This window comes from Spermophilus citellus, assembly GCF_964194105.1.
Source record: "Spermophilus citellus genome assembly, chromosome: 5".
Taxonomy (NCBI): domain Eukaryota; kingdom Metazoa; phylum Chordata; class Mammalia; order Rodentia; family Sciuridae; genus Spermophilus; species Spermophilus citellus.
In genome coordinates, this window is record NC_138186.1 from 83,987,039 (window position 1) to 84,000,559 (window position 13,521).

Genomic DNA, 13,521 nt, shown 5'->3' on the forward strand with positions numbered 1-13,521 from the left:
TTATGGCTTAGTTGCCATCTTGTGCCTGAGGCAAGAAATTGTAGAATGCTTATCCTATGAAGGGCTAAAACCCTAATTAAGTATAACAATAACTACAGCATTCTGAGTCCCAGAGGATTACTGTGGGGTATAATGCCACACAGTTCCCTGGCAGGGAGCATCCGGTAGTTCACTGCATGCTGGGGCTATTTGAATAACTTGTACATCTGGTTCTAGAGGGAAAAATTCCCTTCCAGAGCAGTTGTGCAGGCTCCCCTCAGCATGGTCTTCAGCTGGGGATGTGGGATTATATACTAAGATGGTCCAATCAATGACCATGGTGACCTTTTGGTTACTTTCTCCAAAGAGACCTACTTGTTGGTCTCCTGGGGATCATCCTTGGCATTCTTCCTAAAAATACTGTTACATAAATCTTCCTCAAAAATGATGCTTCTAAATGTCACAATAAAACAGGAAAATAATGGAAACTTTAATGTACCCATTAAGAGTCTATATTTTTAATCAATGTGTGTTTTCAATAACAGCTACTTAATCAGTTTGTCATCAAATCAAAATGCTGTGTTGATTTCCAAAGGGGAAATGAAGCAGAACAACTAATAAAAGTGGGCTTTTTGTGAGAGAACACAAGAACAGATCTTTGTCTTGTGAGGGAAAATGAATGCCTAATTAAAAAGTTCTGGGTTAGGGTCTTATTTTTACCTTTCAGACAATTCTGACAAAAGAGAAAGTAGAACATTACATTTTCTCCAATTTATTGTGCAATATATTGAGTTTATTTTAAAACGGTTCTTGAAATTTTCTAAAGTATTAGATTTAAGCAAATATTCATGTAGTTTAGAAGTAAAAAAGGGAAATGGCAACCAGAATTTGTTTATACCAACTTTAAATTATTTGAATGGAACTTTACATTAAGATTCAGAGAACATTGTTCCCACTTTACATGAATCCATAGAGACAATCCCCAAGTGTTTCATAGGGACAGTTTTTTAATATATTTTATCGGAGCAATTTTTAAATATTTTGTTATTGTAAATACACCATGGTGGATTGGATGTTGGTACTTTCATTTTAGGATTTTCCTTTAACATTTTTAGAAATTGAAATGTTTTAAAACTAACAAAATGAGGCTCACATTAAATAGTTGCATGACTTTTATTAGTATCTTGTTCATTTAGTTGGCATAGGAAAGAAATATCTTGAAAGTTTGAGAAAATAATTTAATATTTACTGAACCCAACCTTATATAGGAATTAGCCTCTGTTGGTTCCAGAAAAGATAAGATCAACTATAGTGAGGACTCCTGTATTGATAGCTACATCTGCTTTTCCTTCACTAATCTAAATAAAGTTGCAGATAGGAGCATATGGTCCCTGAACCAGATCATCATAAATTTAAATTACGGAGCAGGTGTGTTGAAATCAAGAAGAAATCTGAAATTTTACTATTAAAAAAATTTAAGAAAAGTAGGCCTTTGGGGCACTATCCCTTTGATGGATTTGTTTAAATAATTGAAGGTTTTTGGATGACACAGAGAAACTAGTCTGAGAATAAAAAGATGCAGTTTTATGATGTTATTGTTGCTCTTGTTTAATGTAATCTACCATTTAATCACACATTTGTCAAGTACAGATAAACCTTCCGACTGATGGTACTGTCGTAAAGAACTCTTGAACTCACCTGACCTCATCACAAAACTGCCCAGCCTGTTCTCTGCATGTGCCTTCAGCTAGTCATGCTAGACTTTGCTGTGTCTGCATTTCAGAGGGAGCTGTCAGTTGCATGGTCAACTCGTTTATTGTTACCAGAACTCTCTGACCACCCCAGTTCATGAAATGATTTGTTTCCATGTAAACACACATAAAATGCGGTGCATTTTTAGAATATCATTTGTTAAGCAACTAGGCATGGAAAAATAAATGTTACTGTTTCTTGTTAGCTATAAAACACATATCCACTAAACACATTTGCTGTTGGCATGCTGCAGTTGGGGACAGTGGACACTGCGGTAAGTGGAAAAGACAAGGCCTCCACTTCGTCTCAGATAATCCTTATCCATGAGAACACTGCCTTCATCTCCCACAAGGGCTGCAGCATGACTTAGAAGAGCTGCTCTGGGTGACTCCCCCATAGACCCATTGCCCCATTATTTCTTCAGTCCCTGCTGAATCCTGGGCCTCTCACATTGATAACAGTGTTTTGCCTGCTAATAACTAGCACAGTTACTTAAAGAAGCAAGAAAACAAAATGGAAGCATACTTCCTCCAGTTCATTTGATTCCCACAAAAATCCTTTAGTTATGTTGCTGTTTTCATCTCCATGTCAGAGATGAGATTCCAAAACTCATGTCTCTTTGGTTCAACCTTACCTTTACCGGCACATCACACCACATCTCTTGATTAGGAATGTGTGAAGATGCATTTGGGATTTTGTTGTTGTTAATGCTTCCTTGAACCATCCACAACAATTTAATCCTGGCCAGGACCAGAGAACTGAATGTTTGAACAAATATAATTTACCAGTAGCTGCCACAGCAAATCAATAGCCTGTTTAATAGCAGGAAATTGTGTTAGTGAACATGACATCTCATTCTGTTAATCAGTCATCTCATTCATTATATGTTGAGGCTGTCCTATCTTGGTGTTTTTTTATCTCACACGAATGAATGTAAGCATAGAAGAAATGTAATGTTAAGTGTTGTATGTTTAGTATTGTGAATGCAGTGCTACCAACTGCTATGAGATTGCATGAATGTATGGATATCATAATCTTGCCTGGAATAAAAAATGCATGCTGAATGTAGGTATATATGTAACTGTCATCCCTGTTTTCCTTTAGAAATTACAAAGAGATATGCTCTCAAACAAAAAAATAAATGAAACTCTTTTTAATTTAAAAGTTGAGGCTAACGCTAAAATCACCTGACAGTTTTTAAAGTGAATTCCAAACCAGTTCTTGTTTATCTCCAGTGTAAGTGTGTACAAAATGTACCTGGTCACAGTCATTTCTATGATGAATCTAAGAAGGGTGTGTATGCCTGTGGAATGAGACTGATCTCACGTAAATGCAAACATATTAAATGAAGCTCAAATTTTCAATAAGGATAAAATACATTTCTGTGTTCCTACTTGCTGAAAACACTTTATCTATAGAAATACATGACCATATACAATTTCATCCAATTATGTACCCAAGTGAGATTAAAGAAATTGCTTGAAATGGAATAATCATGCCTCTGTTCTCCACAGTCAGAAGCTAAGTTTTAAGGAGCGAGTGCGCATGGCTAGCCCGAGGGGCCAGAGTATTAAGAGCAGACAAGCTTCAGTAGGTGACAGGAGGTCCCCAAGCACCGACATCACAGCCGAGGGCAGCCCCACCAAAGTGCAGAAGAGCTGGAGCTTCAATGACCGCACCCGCTTCCGGCCCTCGCTACGCCTCAAAAGTTCTCAGCCAAAACCAGTGATAGATGGTAAGCTCTGCTTTTCCATGACCATTTTTAATTTGATAGGCTATAGTGAGTGAGATTATGAAGTAATTAATTCTCCATGGTACCACTTGAAGATAGAAGGAAACACTCCAGAGAAAGAAATTGCTTGTTTGTTTTGTTGGAAATTTATTCATTGCCTTGGGCAAGCGTACAGAACATAAGTTAACTTTTGGAAGCGACTTTGGCAGTTAAATAAGAAGCCACTGGACAGATCTGTAGTGCAGTGGTAGAGCTTAGCATAGGCAGAGGCCCCAGGTTCAACCCCAACACCACCAACAACAAAAACCAAAAAAGATTTTATTAAATTTTCACTCATATCTACAATCTATTTATTGTGAGATCAGCGTGGCTATCTCTCTGACATATATTAGTCTGACCAGCAAAGACTTACGGACAACCTGGTGCTCTGAATATCCTGAAACATAAGCAGAGTGTGACAACGCCTTTCTAGTCAATGAAGAAGGTGCTCTTCCCCTTCCTCACCCTCACATTCTCCGTCTACCACAGGTCAGACCACTGCCTCTCTTCCTCAGAAAAATTCCTGCTGAAAAGTTCTTAAATCTCCCAATGATAAGTAAAAGTCAAGTTCTTCTCTCAAGCGTAATTAACCTACTTTATTTATCATATTACGTGGCAGATGTTTACTTGCTAACACACTTTATTGAGTGCCACATTATTTTCATGTTTTATGAAACAAAACATTTATTTCTCATTTAAAGATTAGCTTGTTTTCCCTTTTAAGTGTGCCCTCTGGGATCTCTTATACTGGGCAAAGAACCAAAATCAAATAGCATCTGCCATTAATGCATAAAAAAATGCAAAGGCTATCAGTCCTTCTGTTCTCGTTCCCTAGAATAACCTGTATTTTCCCAGGCCCTGAAGGCTCAAGGGATAAAATTAACAACCAAGGGTCATAATCAACAGTGATCTCAGGCTCCCTGCAGTGAAATCCCTGGAACCTCAGCCCAGGGCTCCATCCAGTTTACCCAGAGATCTTTGGGGATATGCTTCCACCCTCAAGTGAGTGATGCAAGTCCCCTCTTCACACTTTTCCATTCTCCACAACCCCACAAGGGCTATACTCTCCAGACTCCTAGCTGCTGACCTGATGTGGTCCCTCCTGGCAGAGCTTGTGGCTCCCACCTCAACTTCTGTACATGCTGATCCTGCCACGCTGCACCTCCACCTGTTGCTTTGCTAAGGTGGGAAATGCCTCCTCCTTCAACACTGGACACTCCTCCATCAAGCCACTTGGAATGCCCTGAGTCACTGGTGGCAGAGATTTTTCAGTGTCCTCTAGTTTCTATACTTTCCTTCCTTGGAATTTGGCTAAAAGCCCTTAAGCAGCTGAGTGTGGAGTTACTGGTGACAAGGCTTTATGCTGCACTCGAAATAGATTCACTGACTATAAATGTGTGCATCCTTTCTGAAGGTAATTCAGCAAAATATATCAAAGACTTTACAAATGTCTGAGCCTAGACCCATCCCGCTCCCCAACTCTACTTCTAGAATATAATTGATAGAATGTAATAATATCAGATATGAGAAATGAATTATTCCATTTCGCTTATATATAGGTATGCATTGTACATATAGATTTGTGTGTTTACAGGGAAAAGTCTGGAAAGACAACAATATATTAATACTAATCTTAAAGAGGTGAGATCCTAGTTATATACCATTTATTCATTTTCTTCATCTATATCTCCTAATATTTCTACAATGAACATGTAAATCTTTTGCAATAAGAAAGCAAAATGATTTTTGTTGTTGTTAAAAAATAATTCTTCCTTGCACACACTGCCCTCTCACCCTGCTGTACTCTAGGGCCCTGGGACCAACCAGTACTCACAAACCCCAGTCCTTAAGCTGATTTTCTCCCATGTGGTAAATGTGGGGATCAGCATGCGCTGAGTGCAGTCATGGATTGTCAGATGAGTTTTTGACATGTTCTTTTACGAATATAGTTTGTATGAGTTTGCTTGGACTTTTGTAACAAAGCACTACAGATGTGGTTGTTTAAAGAACAGAAATTCATTTTCTCACAGTCTAGGAGCTAAAAGCCCAAAATCAAAGTGTTGGAAGAATGGTCCCATCTAAAGGCTCTCTTCTTGACTTTCAGATGGCCACCTTCTCTCTGTATCTTCAGTCTTCCCCTTTTTCCTGTCTGTGTCCATATTTCTTCTTCTTAGAAGAATACTAAGCATATTGGATTCAGGTCCACCATAATAATTCATTTTAACTTCATTACCTTTTTAAATATTCTATCTTCAAATGCAGGATCATTATGAGGTGCTGGGGATTAGGATATCATCACATGAATTGGGGAAGGGGGTCACAATGCCTCCTGTGACAGAGCTCCTGCTCCCCACATCACAGTGTCCCTGGTAAACTGAGGTACATTCATATCTTCATCTCTGACCCTGGGTTCATAATGTACTAGAAACACATTAATTATACATTACAATGGGTCTGTATTCTAAAGTCGGCTTCAGCAAACATTCAGCTCCTTGCTGTGACATCCTTACGGTTGGCCGAGTATATTCAAACATAAAAATTATACAATATGGATTCTAAGCATGGAAAATGAATTCTAGTACTGTTTGGCCAGAGGGAAAAAGAATTTCAAAGACTTGATAGAGTCAGCACTATCCATCACAGTATTCCCAGTATCTGCAAAGATGTCTCAGAGGTGAGACATAAAAACAGATGTCTTGTCTCTACCATTTCACAAGTTGGAGAGGCCTCCTGTCACCCACTTTCTAGATCATTTCATACAAGTGCAGTTCTGTTCGGTTGGAAAGGAATTACTGTTCGCTGGCTGATGCCCATCTCGATGGATTCTGAGCTCCTCAAATAATGAGAGGACTGACTACTGATCTGCGAAGTACCTTCTGGCTGTCCACCTGCAGGAGATGGTGGCTTCTGACTGCTCATTTAAGCCAGTAGTCCAAAATCATTACCTCTGATTAGCATGATATTGAGTCTCAGAACATTGGAAATCCTTTTTTAGAGAAAAGGAAAAAAAACTGAAGTAGCTATCGAGTAAACGTAGACTTCAATTATACATTTTTATTTTTAGTGCCTCTCCAGGCTTTAAGTAGTTCTAAAATCCACTTACTCCCCTTAGAAAATAATACAGAACACTACAGTCAACTCCCAGTTATTCTAGGTCCTTTAGTTCATTCACTTCTGAAGTTCTTTTCTTCTACTTCTCTCTTTTCTTTATATATTTTTAGGCATTTCATTGCCCATTAGCATGCTCAAGGAGATTGAATGAATAAAAGAAATAATAATGGAAATTCAGTTTAGCCTGTACATTAATAACCAAAGCTATATTTCAAAAGTAATGGGCCTATAACCAAAAAAAAAATACTATAAAGGAAAAGCAAACAAATTCAGAGTTAATCTATAAATATAATAATGCCCACTAAATCTGATACTCTTTACCACAGATGGCAGTATTTTGTAATTTAATGGCTCTTTCAAAAGCTTATTAGATATCCATGTTGCTTTTCTTTGTTTGTTGTAACTTTCAATGAGATTACTATGTTACACTTTAAAAGGACACAGTTATCTCCTAATATTCCACACTCATGTGTATCAGAGAAGTAGAAAGTAGCAGGCAGATGATGGAAACCAGAAATGGACAAATGGCAAAAGAAGAAAGTTAACTTTAAGGGCTGGTGTGATATTACCATAGCAAATTTATTTTGATCAATATGATATGATTGGTAGTTTTAGTTCATATATCAAACTAAAATTGCAATAACAAACAGAAAGTTAATATTTAAGTATTTGAGTCACTTTGTGTAATTTTAGAAATTAAGTAGCACAGAAATGATATTTTATCATGAGTACATAAGAACAATAATGATAAAACTTTGATTGAATCCTCTGTGACAGGCATGTTCTAAATGCTTTTTCCTTGTTATCTCATTTAATTCTCCCTGTACCCCTATGAAGTTGTGACATTATTATCCCCATTTTATGCATGAGGAAACAAAGACCTAAAGCTAAGTCACCTGTTCATGTAAAGGACCCACAGTGCACACCAGGCCATCTAATGTCACAGCCCTCCTTCAGTCACATTGTAAATTGTGCTCTAGGCAGTCACATCAATTTCCCTTCAGCATCTTTTATTTCTTCCCTTCCTTCCTGCCCACCTTTCACTCTTCCATCTTCAGTTGGTCCAGATCCTCCATCTCATGCAAGCCATTTTACCTTGCTACTGCTCCACACTGTCTTGCAGCCCCAGCTGCCATACCTCTTAACTGCATCATCTTCAAAGGATGCCAGAGATAGAAGATTAGGCAAATTGGGGAAGTGGCCTTTTGTTGACCCTTCTCTGTTTTGATCAGGTATCTAGGAAGAGATCCAGGATAATAGCTATGCTGGTCTGTGTCCATTTACCCAGGCAGGGAAGCAAATGATGAGGTTATCTGAGGTCTGTTTCAAGATGCAAAAAGGTAATAGTGGGAGATGGACAGCTGTTGTCAACAGATGAGCAAGTGGAAGGTAGCAGATTGCAAGTAAGAAATAGCAAGCCAAAATCTACATGAGTGAAACTAAGGTAGAGCTGGGGAAAGTTTTCAGATTCTGGGTGACTAGTTTGCTATCGAGGAGAGCTATACTTTTCAGACCCTGCTGCACGTGGGAATGCCTTTCAGAACAGTGCTTAAAGAATACAGTAACTTGGATAGAGAAGGACAAGGAGGTAACTTGAGATAGGTCCACTCTGTAGTGCTTAGTAATTTGATATTAACTTGAAAGTTCTAGAGTAATTAGCATCTGTTAGTTCCAGAAATGTTCATAGATTTAAAAATATAACTCACACATAGATTTAAAAATGTAACTCACCAGTTCTCCACCCCCACTCCATCCCTGGTACTAGGGATTGAACCCAAGGGCTCTCTAAAACTGAGCTATACACTACCCCCCAGCCCTTTTTATTTTTATTTTGAGACCAGGCCTCACCAAGTTACCCAGGCTGGCCTCACACTTGTGATCCTCCTGAACTCAGCTTCCCAAATCACTGGGATAAAAGGTTTGCACCACTGTGCTAAGCATCTCTAGGATTTTAAAGCATAAAAGCCAGATTTAGAATCCTTCTTTCCCCCACCCCTTATTCTTTCATCCCATCATTTCCACAAGACAACGAACAGACTGATCTAAGTCCTTGAATTTTAAAAGAAGGGTACAGCAGGTAAAGGAAAATCTAGACAAAAATAAATATTAGTATTTTGATCATGTAATCCCTTCTCCATTTCCTGTCTGCATTGCCATCACTGAAGGAAAGCTGGCTCCTATGCCTGTTCCCCACCTGCTCTGCAGCCCTGCAACACCCGTTCCTCTATCTATTTTCCTTAGTCACTCTCCCTTTTGACATTAACAATAACTAACCAGATCTCACCTAAAAATAGCAAACTGGTAGAAATACACCATGTGAGGTGCCAGAACCCCCGAGTCCTCTGGAAGATGGTCAGTTCATTATTTTCTCTCTTCTTTAACCTGGTCCCGGGTCCACTGGTCTACTAAAACCCTTGCTTGAGACTATCAGTTTAAGGTCACTGAGGATACTGATAAAAAGGAGGCATTTTAACGCAATTGTTTTGACAACTGCTGTATCTGGACTGACAGTTTCCTACATCCACTTCTCAAAATTCTGGATATTTTCTTCCAAGCAGTATCTATCACAAAACGTCAACATTTCACGTGCCTGATGAATGCACATGGGCTTTGATCTTCTATAATCTTCTTTTATGTTTGTTTTCCAATGATATCTTCTTCCCTCATGCTTTTCTCAGTCTTCCCAGGTGACATTTTTGATGTTTCCCAAAAATGCCAAGCACTGCACTGCATGTAATGTTTTCCCTGACTTTCCATAATGATGGCCCAACTTCATCCAGATCTTGATTGTCATTTTTTTCTTCGCTATATGTTGTTTCCTGGCACTTTCTGAAACTGCCCAATAATGAATCTACATTGTGATGACAGAAACCCTATAGTTCAAGCAGCATTCTACTAGGGCTTCTAGTTAGCCAGTTTGTACACATTCTGTGTCTGAGATTCTGACTGAGGAGCGTACTCATTCCTGTCAGCTTTGTTTGTAACAAAACCTGAGGGTTTTCTTTAATGATAAGGACAAAGGGGGCTTATTGAGAATGACTGGATCTGAATTCTGACAATTTACATGCCACATTTCACTCTGACTTCAACTTGGGACCATAATTCTTTGCAAAAGCCCACTAGGTGTATGCAGTAGGATTCTAAATCACGCTTTCAGTTCTTCACTAAGTTATTAGTGGAAACCATTAAAACCATTGCCTGAATGAATTGTCTCAATTCTGGCCCATGGGTGTTTGGTTTCTGGGTTGTTGGTGGTGGTGGTGGTTTTAGCTGTCCAGGTTCTTCAATCTCTAGCTACATATTCCAAAGACTAAGTGTTTATTATTATTTCTGAGAAAGGTTGTGTCTTTGTCACTTTGAGATGCTATAACAAACATACCATAGACTGGATGGTTTATAAACAGCAAACACTTCTCACAATTATGGAGACTGAAAGTCCTCCATAATCTGGCAGATTTTTCATCTGGTGAGGGCCCACTTCCCCATGCTGAAAGGGGCAAGGCACCTCGTGGGTCTCTTTTTTAAAGGTGCTAATCCCATTCATGATAGCTCCACCCTCATACCCTATTCACCTCCCAAAAACTCACCTTTTAATGCCTTTGCCCTGGAGGTGATGGTTTCAACCTATGAATGTGTGTGGAGTGAGGTGAGGGGATGCAAGCACTCAGACCACAGCAGGTTGCTCCTTTCTAACTTTTTGTGCCCTATTCGTAGCTCTTCATTACAGGGGAAATCTTTTCTGTTTTGATTGGACTGAAGTTCCTCCTAGCTTTCTGCTCTCATCCAAATGCTCCTTGTACTGATCAGGACTTCTGTTAGATTTCTCTAGGTTCTGCCCCAGTGTTTCTTGTCACCCTATAGTGTCACTCTGTCTCAGAAAAAAAATAGCTACTTGTTTGAAGTATGACTGAATCTACCTCCTCCCTTATAGCAGGAGCTAAGCTCCCAAATGACCTCCAAGTTTCACCTTAAGCCACACCTTTTGACTTTTATAGAGAAACCCAGATTTGTGAAGTGGAGCTCACTATTTTGTTTTACCAGCAAAATGTATGTGTGCATGTGTATACTGCTGCTTTAAAATAAATCCAAATGCTGTATTAGTTATCTAATGTTACATAACAAATCCCCCCCCAACTTAGTGATTTCACACACACACACACACACACACACACACACACACACATTTGTAGTCTGAGAGCTTCTGTGTATGGAATCCAGGAGCATTTTAGCTGAGTGACTATGGCTGAAACTCTCATGAGGTTACAGTCAAGCTCCTGGCTGGAGGTGCCATCATCTCAAGGCTGAGCTGAGAGAGGGTCTGTTTCCAAGCTCACTTGAGCATTTGCTAGCAGGACTCATTTCTTCACTGCATCAGCCACTCAGTAAGTTGCCTGAGTGTTCACAAAACATGCAGCTGGCTTCCCCCAAGAGAGGGATAGAGTATCCCAGGGAGAAGCTGGTCTTTTACAGCCCCACCTTGGAAGTGCTCCACCAGCACTCCTCCCACATGGAGTTGATCACACAACCAACCCTGATACAGTGTAAGAGACTATCCAAGGGGAAAATGCTAGAAGGTGGGGATCACTGGGGACCATCTTAGAGGCTACCACAAATGCCCTGTAATCCTATATATCTCAAGTTGCAGAGGTCCACATTAGCAGTTGTTTTCCAGGAACCCTCATCCCTTTCAAATATTCCCATGACCTTGCCTCCCTCTAGAAGCATTAAAGCTTGTAACCTCACGTCCAATATCCTTTTTTTTATTGGTTGTTCACAACATTACAAAGCTCTTGACATATCACATTTCATACATTAGATTGAAGTGGGTTATGAACCCCCAATTTTAACCCCAAATGCAGATTGCAGAATCACGTCGGTTACACCTCCACAATTTTACATAATGCCCTATTAGTAATTGTTGTATTCTGCTACCTTTCCTATCCCCTACTATCCCCCCTCCCCTCCCCTCCCTTCTTCTCTCTCTACCCCATCTACTGTAATCCATTTCTCTCCTTGTTTATTTTCCCATTCCCCTCACAACCTCCTATATGTAATTTTGTATAGCAATGAGGGTCTCCCTTCATTTCCATGCAATCTCCCTTTGCTCTCCCTTTCCCTCCCATCTCATGTCTCTGTTTAATGTTAATCTTTTCTTCCTGCTATTCCTCCCTGCTCTGTTCATAGTTGCTCTCATTATATCAAAGAAGACATTTGGTATTTGTTTTTTAGGGATTGGCTAGCTTCACTAAGCATAATCTGCTCTAGTGCCATCCATCTCCCTGCAAATTCTATGATTTTGTCATTTTTTATTGCTGCATAGTACTCCATTGTGTATAGATGCCACATTGTTTTTATCCAAAACTTTTAGTTTTGTTAATTTTTTCAATAGTTTCTTTTGTTTCAATTTCATTGATTTCCACTCTGATTTTAATTATTTCTTGCCTTCTGCTACATTTGCTGTTGTTTTGCTCTACCTTTTCTAGGGCTTTGAGATGAAGTGTGAGCTCATTTATTTGTTGGTTTTTTCTTTTTTTGAGGAATGACCACCAGGCAATGAATTTTCCTCTTAAAACTGCTTTCATTGTGTCCCATAGATTCCGATATGTTGTGTCTGTATTTTCATTTATCTCTAAGAATTTTTTTATTTCCTCCTTTATGTCTTCTGTAACCCATTGATCATTCAGTAACATATTGTTCATTTTCCATGTGATGTAGGATTTTTCCTTCCTTCTTTTATCATTGATTTCCAGTTTCATTCCATTATGATCAGATAAAATGCATGGTATTATCTCCACCCCTTTATATTTACTGAGGGTTGCCCTATGGCATAATATATGATCTATTTTTGAGAAGGATCCATGTGCTGCTGAGAAAAAAGTATATCCATTTGATGATGGTTGATATATTCTATATATGTCAGTTAAGTCTAGGTTATTGATTGTGATATTGAGTTCTATAGTTTCTTTATTCAACTTTTGTTTGGAGGATCTGTCCAATGGTGAGAGAGGTGTGTTGAAGTCACCCATAATTATTGTGTTGTGGTCTATTTGATTCTTGAACTTGAGGAGAATTTGTTTTATGAATGTCGCAGCACCATTATTTGGTGCATAAATATTGATAATTGTTATGTCTTGTTAGTGAATGGTTCCTTTTAACAGTATATAATGTCCTTCTTTATCCCTTTTTATTAACTTAGTCTTGAAGTCGATTTTATTCAATATGAGGATGGCCACCCCTGCTTGCTTACGAGGACCGTGTGCGTGGTATATTTTTTCCTATCCTTTCACCTTCAGCCTGTGTATGTCTTTTCCAATCAGATGTGTCTCCTGGAGGCAGCATATTGTTGGATTTGTTTTTTTAATCCATGATACCAGCCTATGTCACTTTATTGGAGAGTTTAAGCCATTAACATTCAGAGTTACTATTGATATATGGTTTGTACTTCCATCCATGTTTGATTATTTATCCTTTTTTTAAAAAAAAAATTAGTTTGTTTCTCCATGATTATCTTTCCCCTCGCCCTCTGCCTTTACCGAGGCACTTTCCACTGATGGTTTTGGTTATTGCTTTTCATTTCTTCCTAGTGTAGTGTTTTGCTCAAAATGCTTTGCAATGCTGGTTTTCTGGCTGCAAATTCTTTTGACTTTTATTTATCATGAAAGATTTTTATTTCGTTGTCATACCTGAAGCTTAATTTTGCTGGATACCGAATTCTTGGTTGGCATCCATTGTCTTTCAGTGTTTGAAATACATTGTTCCATGACCTTCTTGCTTTCAGTGTCTGTGATAAAAAATCCATTGTTAACCTTATTGGTTTACCCCTGAATGTAATCTGTCTCCTTTCTCTTGTAGCTTTTAATATTTTCTCTTTGTTCTGTATATTGGATATCTTCATAACAATGTGTCTT

At 38.8% G+C, this 13,521-nt stretch overlaps 1 protein-coding gene across 5 annotated transcripts in view; it reads left to right on the top strand.

The window, feature by feature from the left end:
• Nucleotides 1-13,521, top strand: part of KCNQ5 (potassium voltage-gated channel subfamily Q member 5) — a 551,365-nt gene that overhangs the window by 481,067 nt on the left and 56,777 nt on the right. For all 5 annotated transcript variants that reach the window (XM_081293796.1, XM_081293795.1, XM_081293798.1 and 2 more), the window contains one exon: nt 3,246-3,466. In XM_081293796.1, coding sequence (XP_081149922.1) covers nt 3,246-3,466 — 221 coding nt within the window. The remainder of the gene's footprint in view (nt 1-3,245; nt 3,467-13,521) is intronic.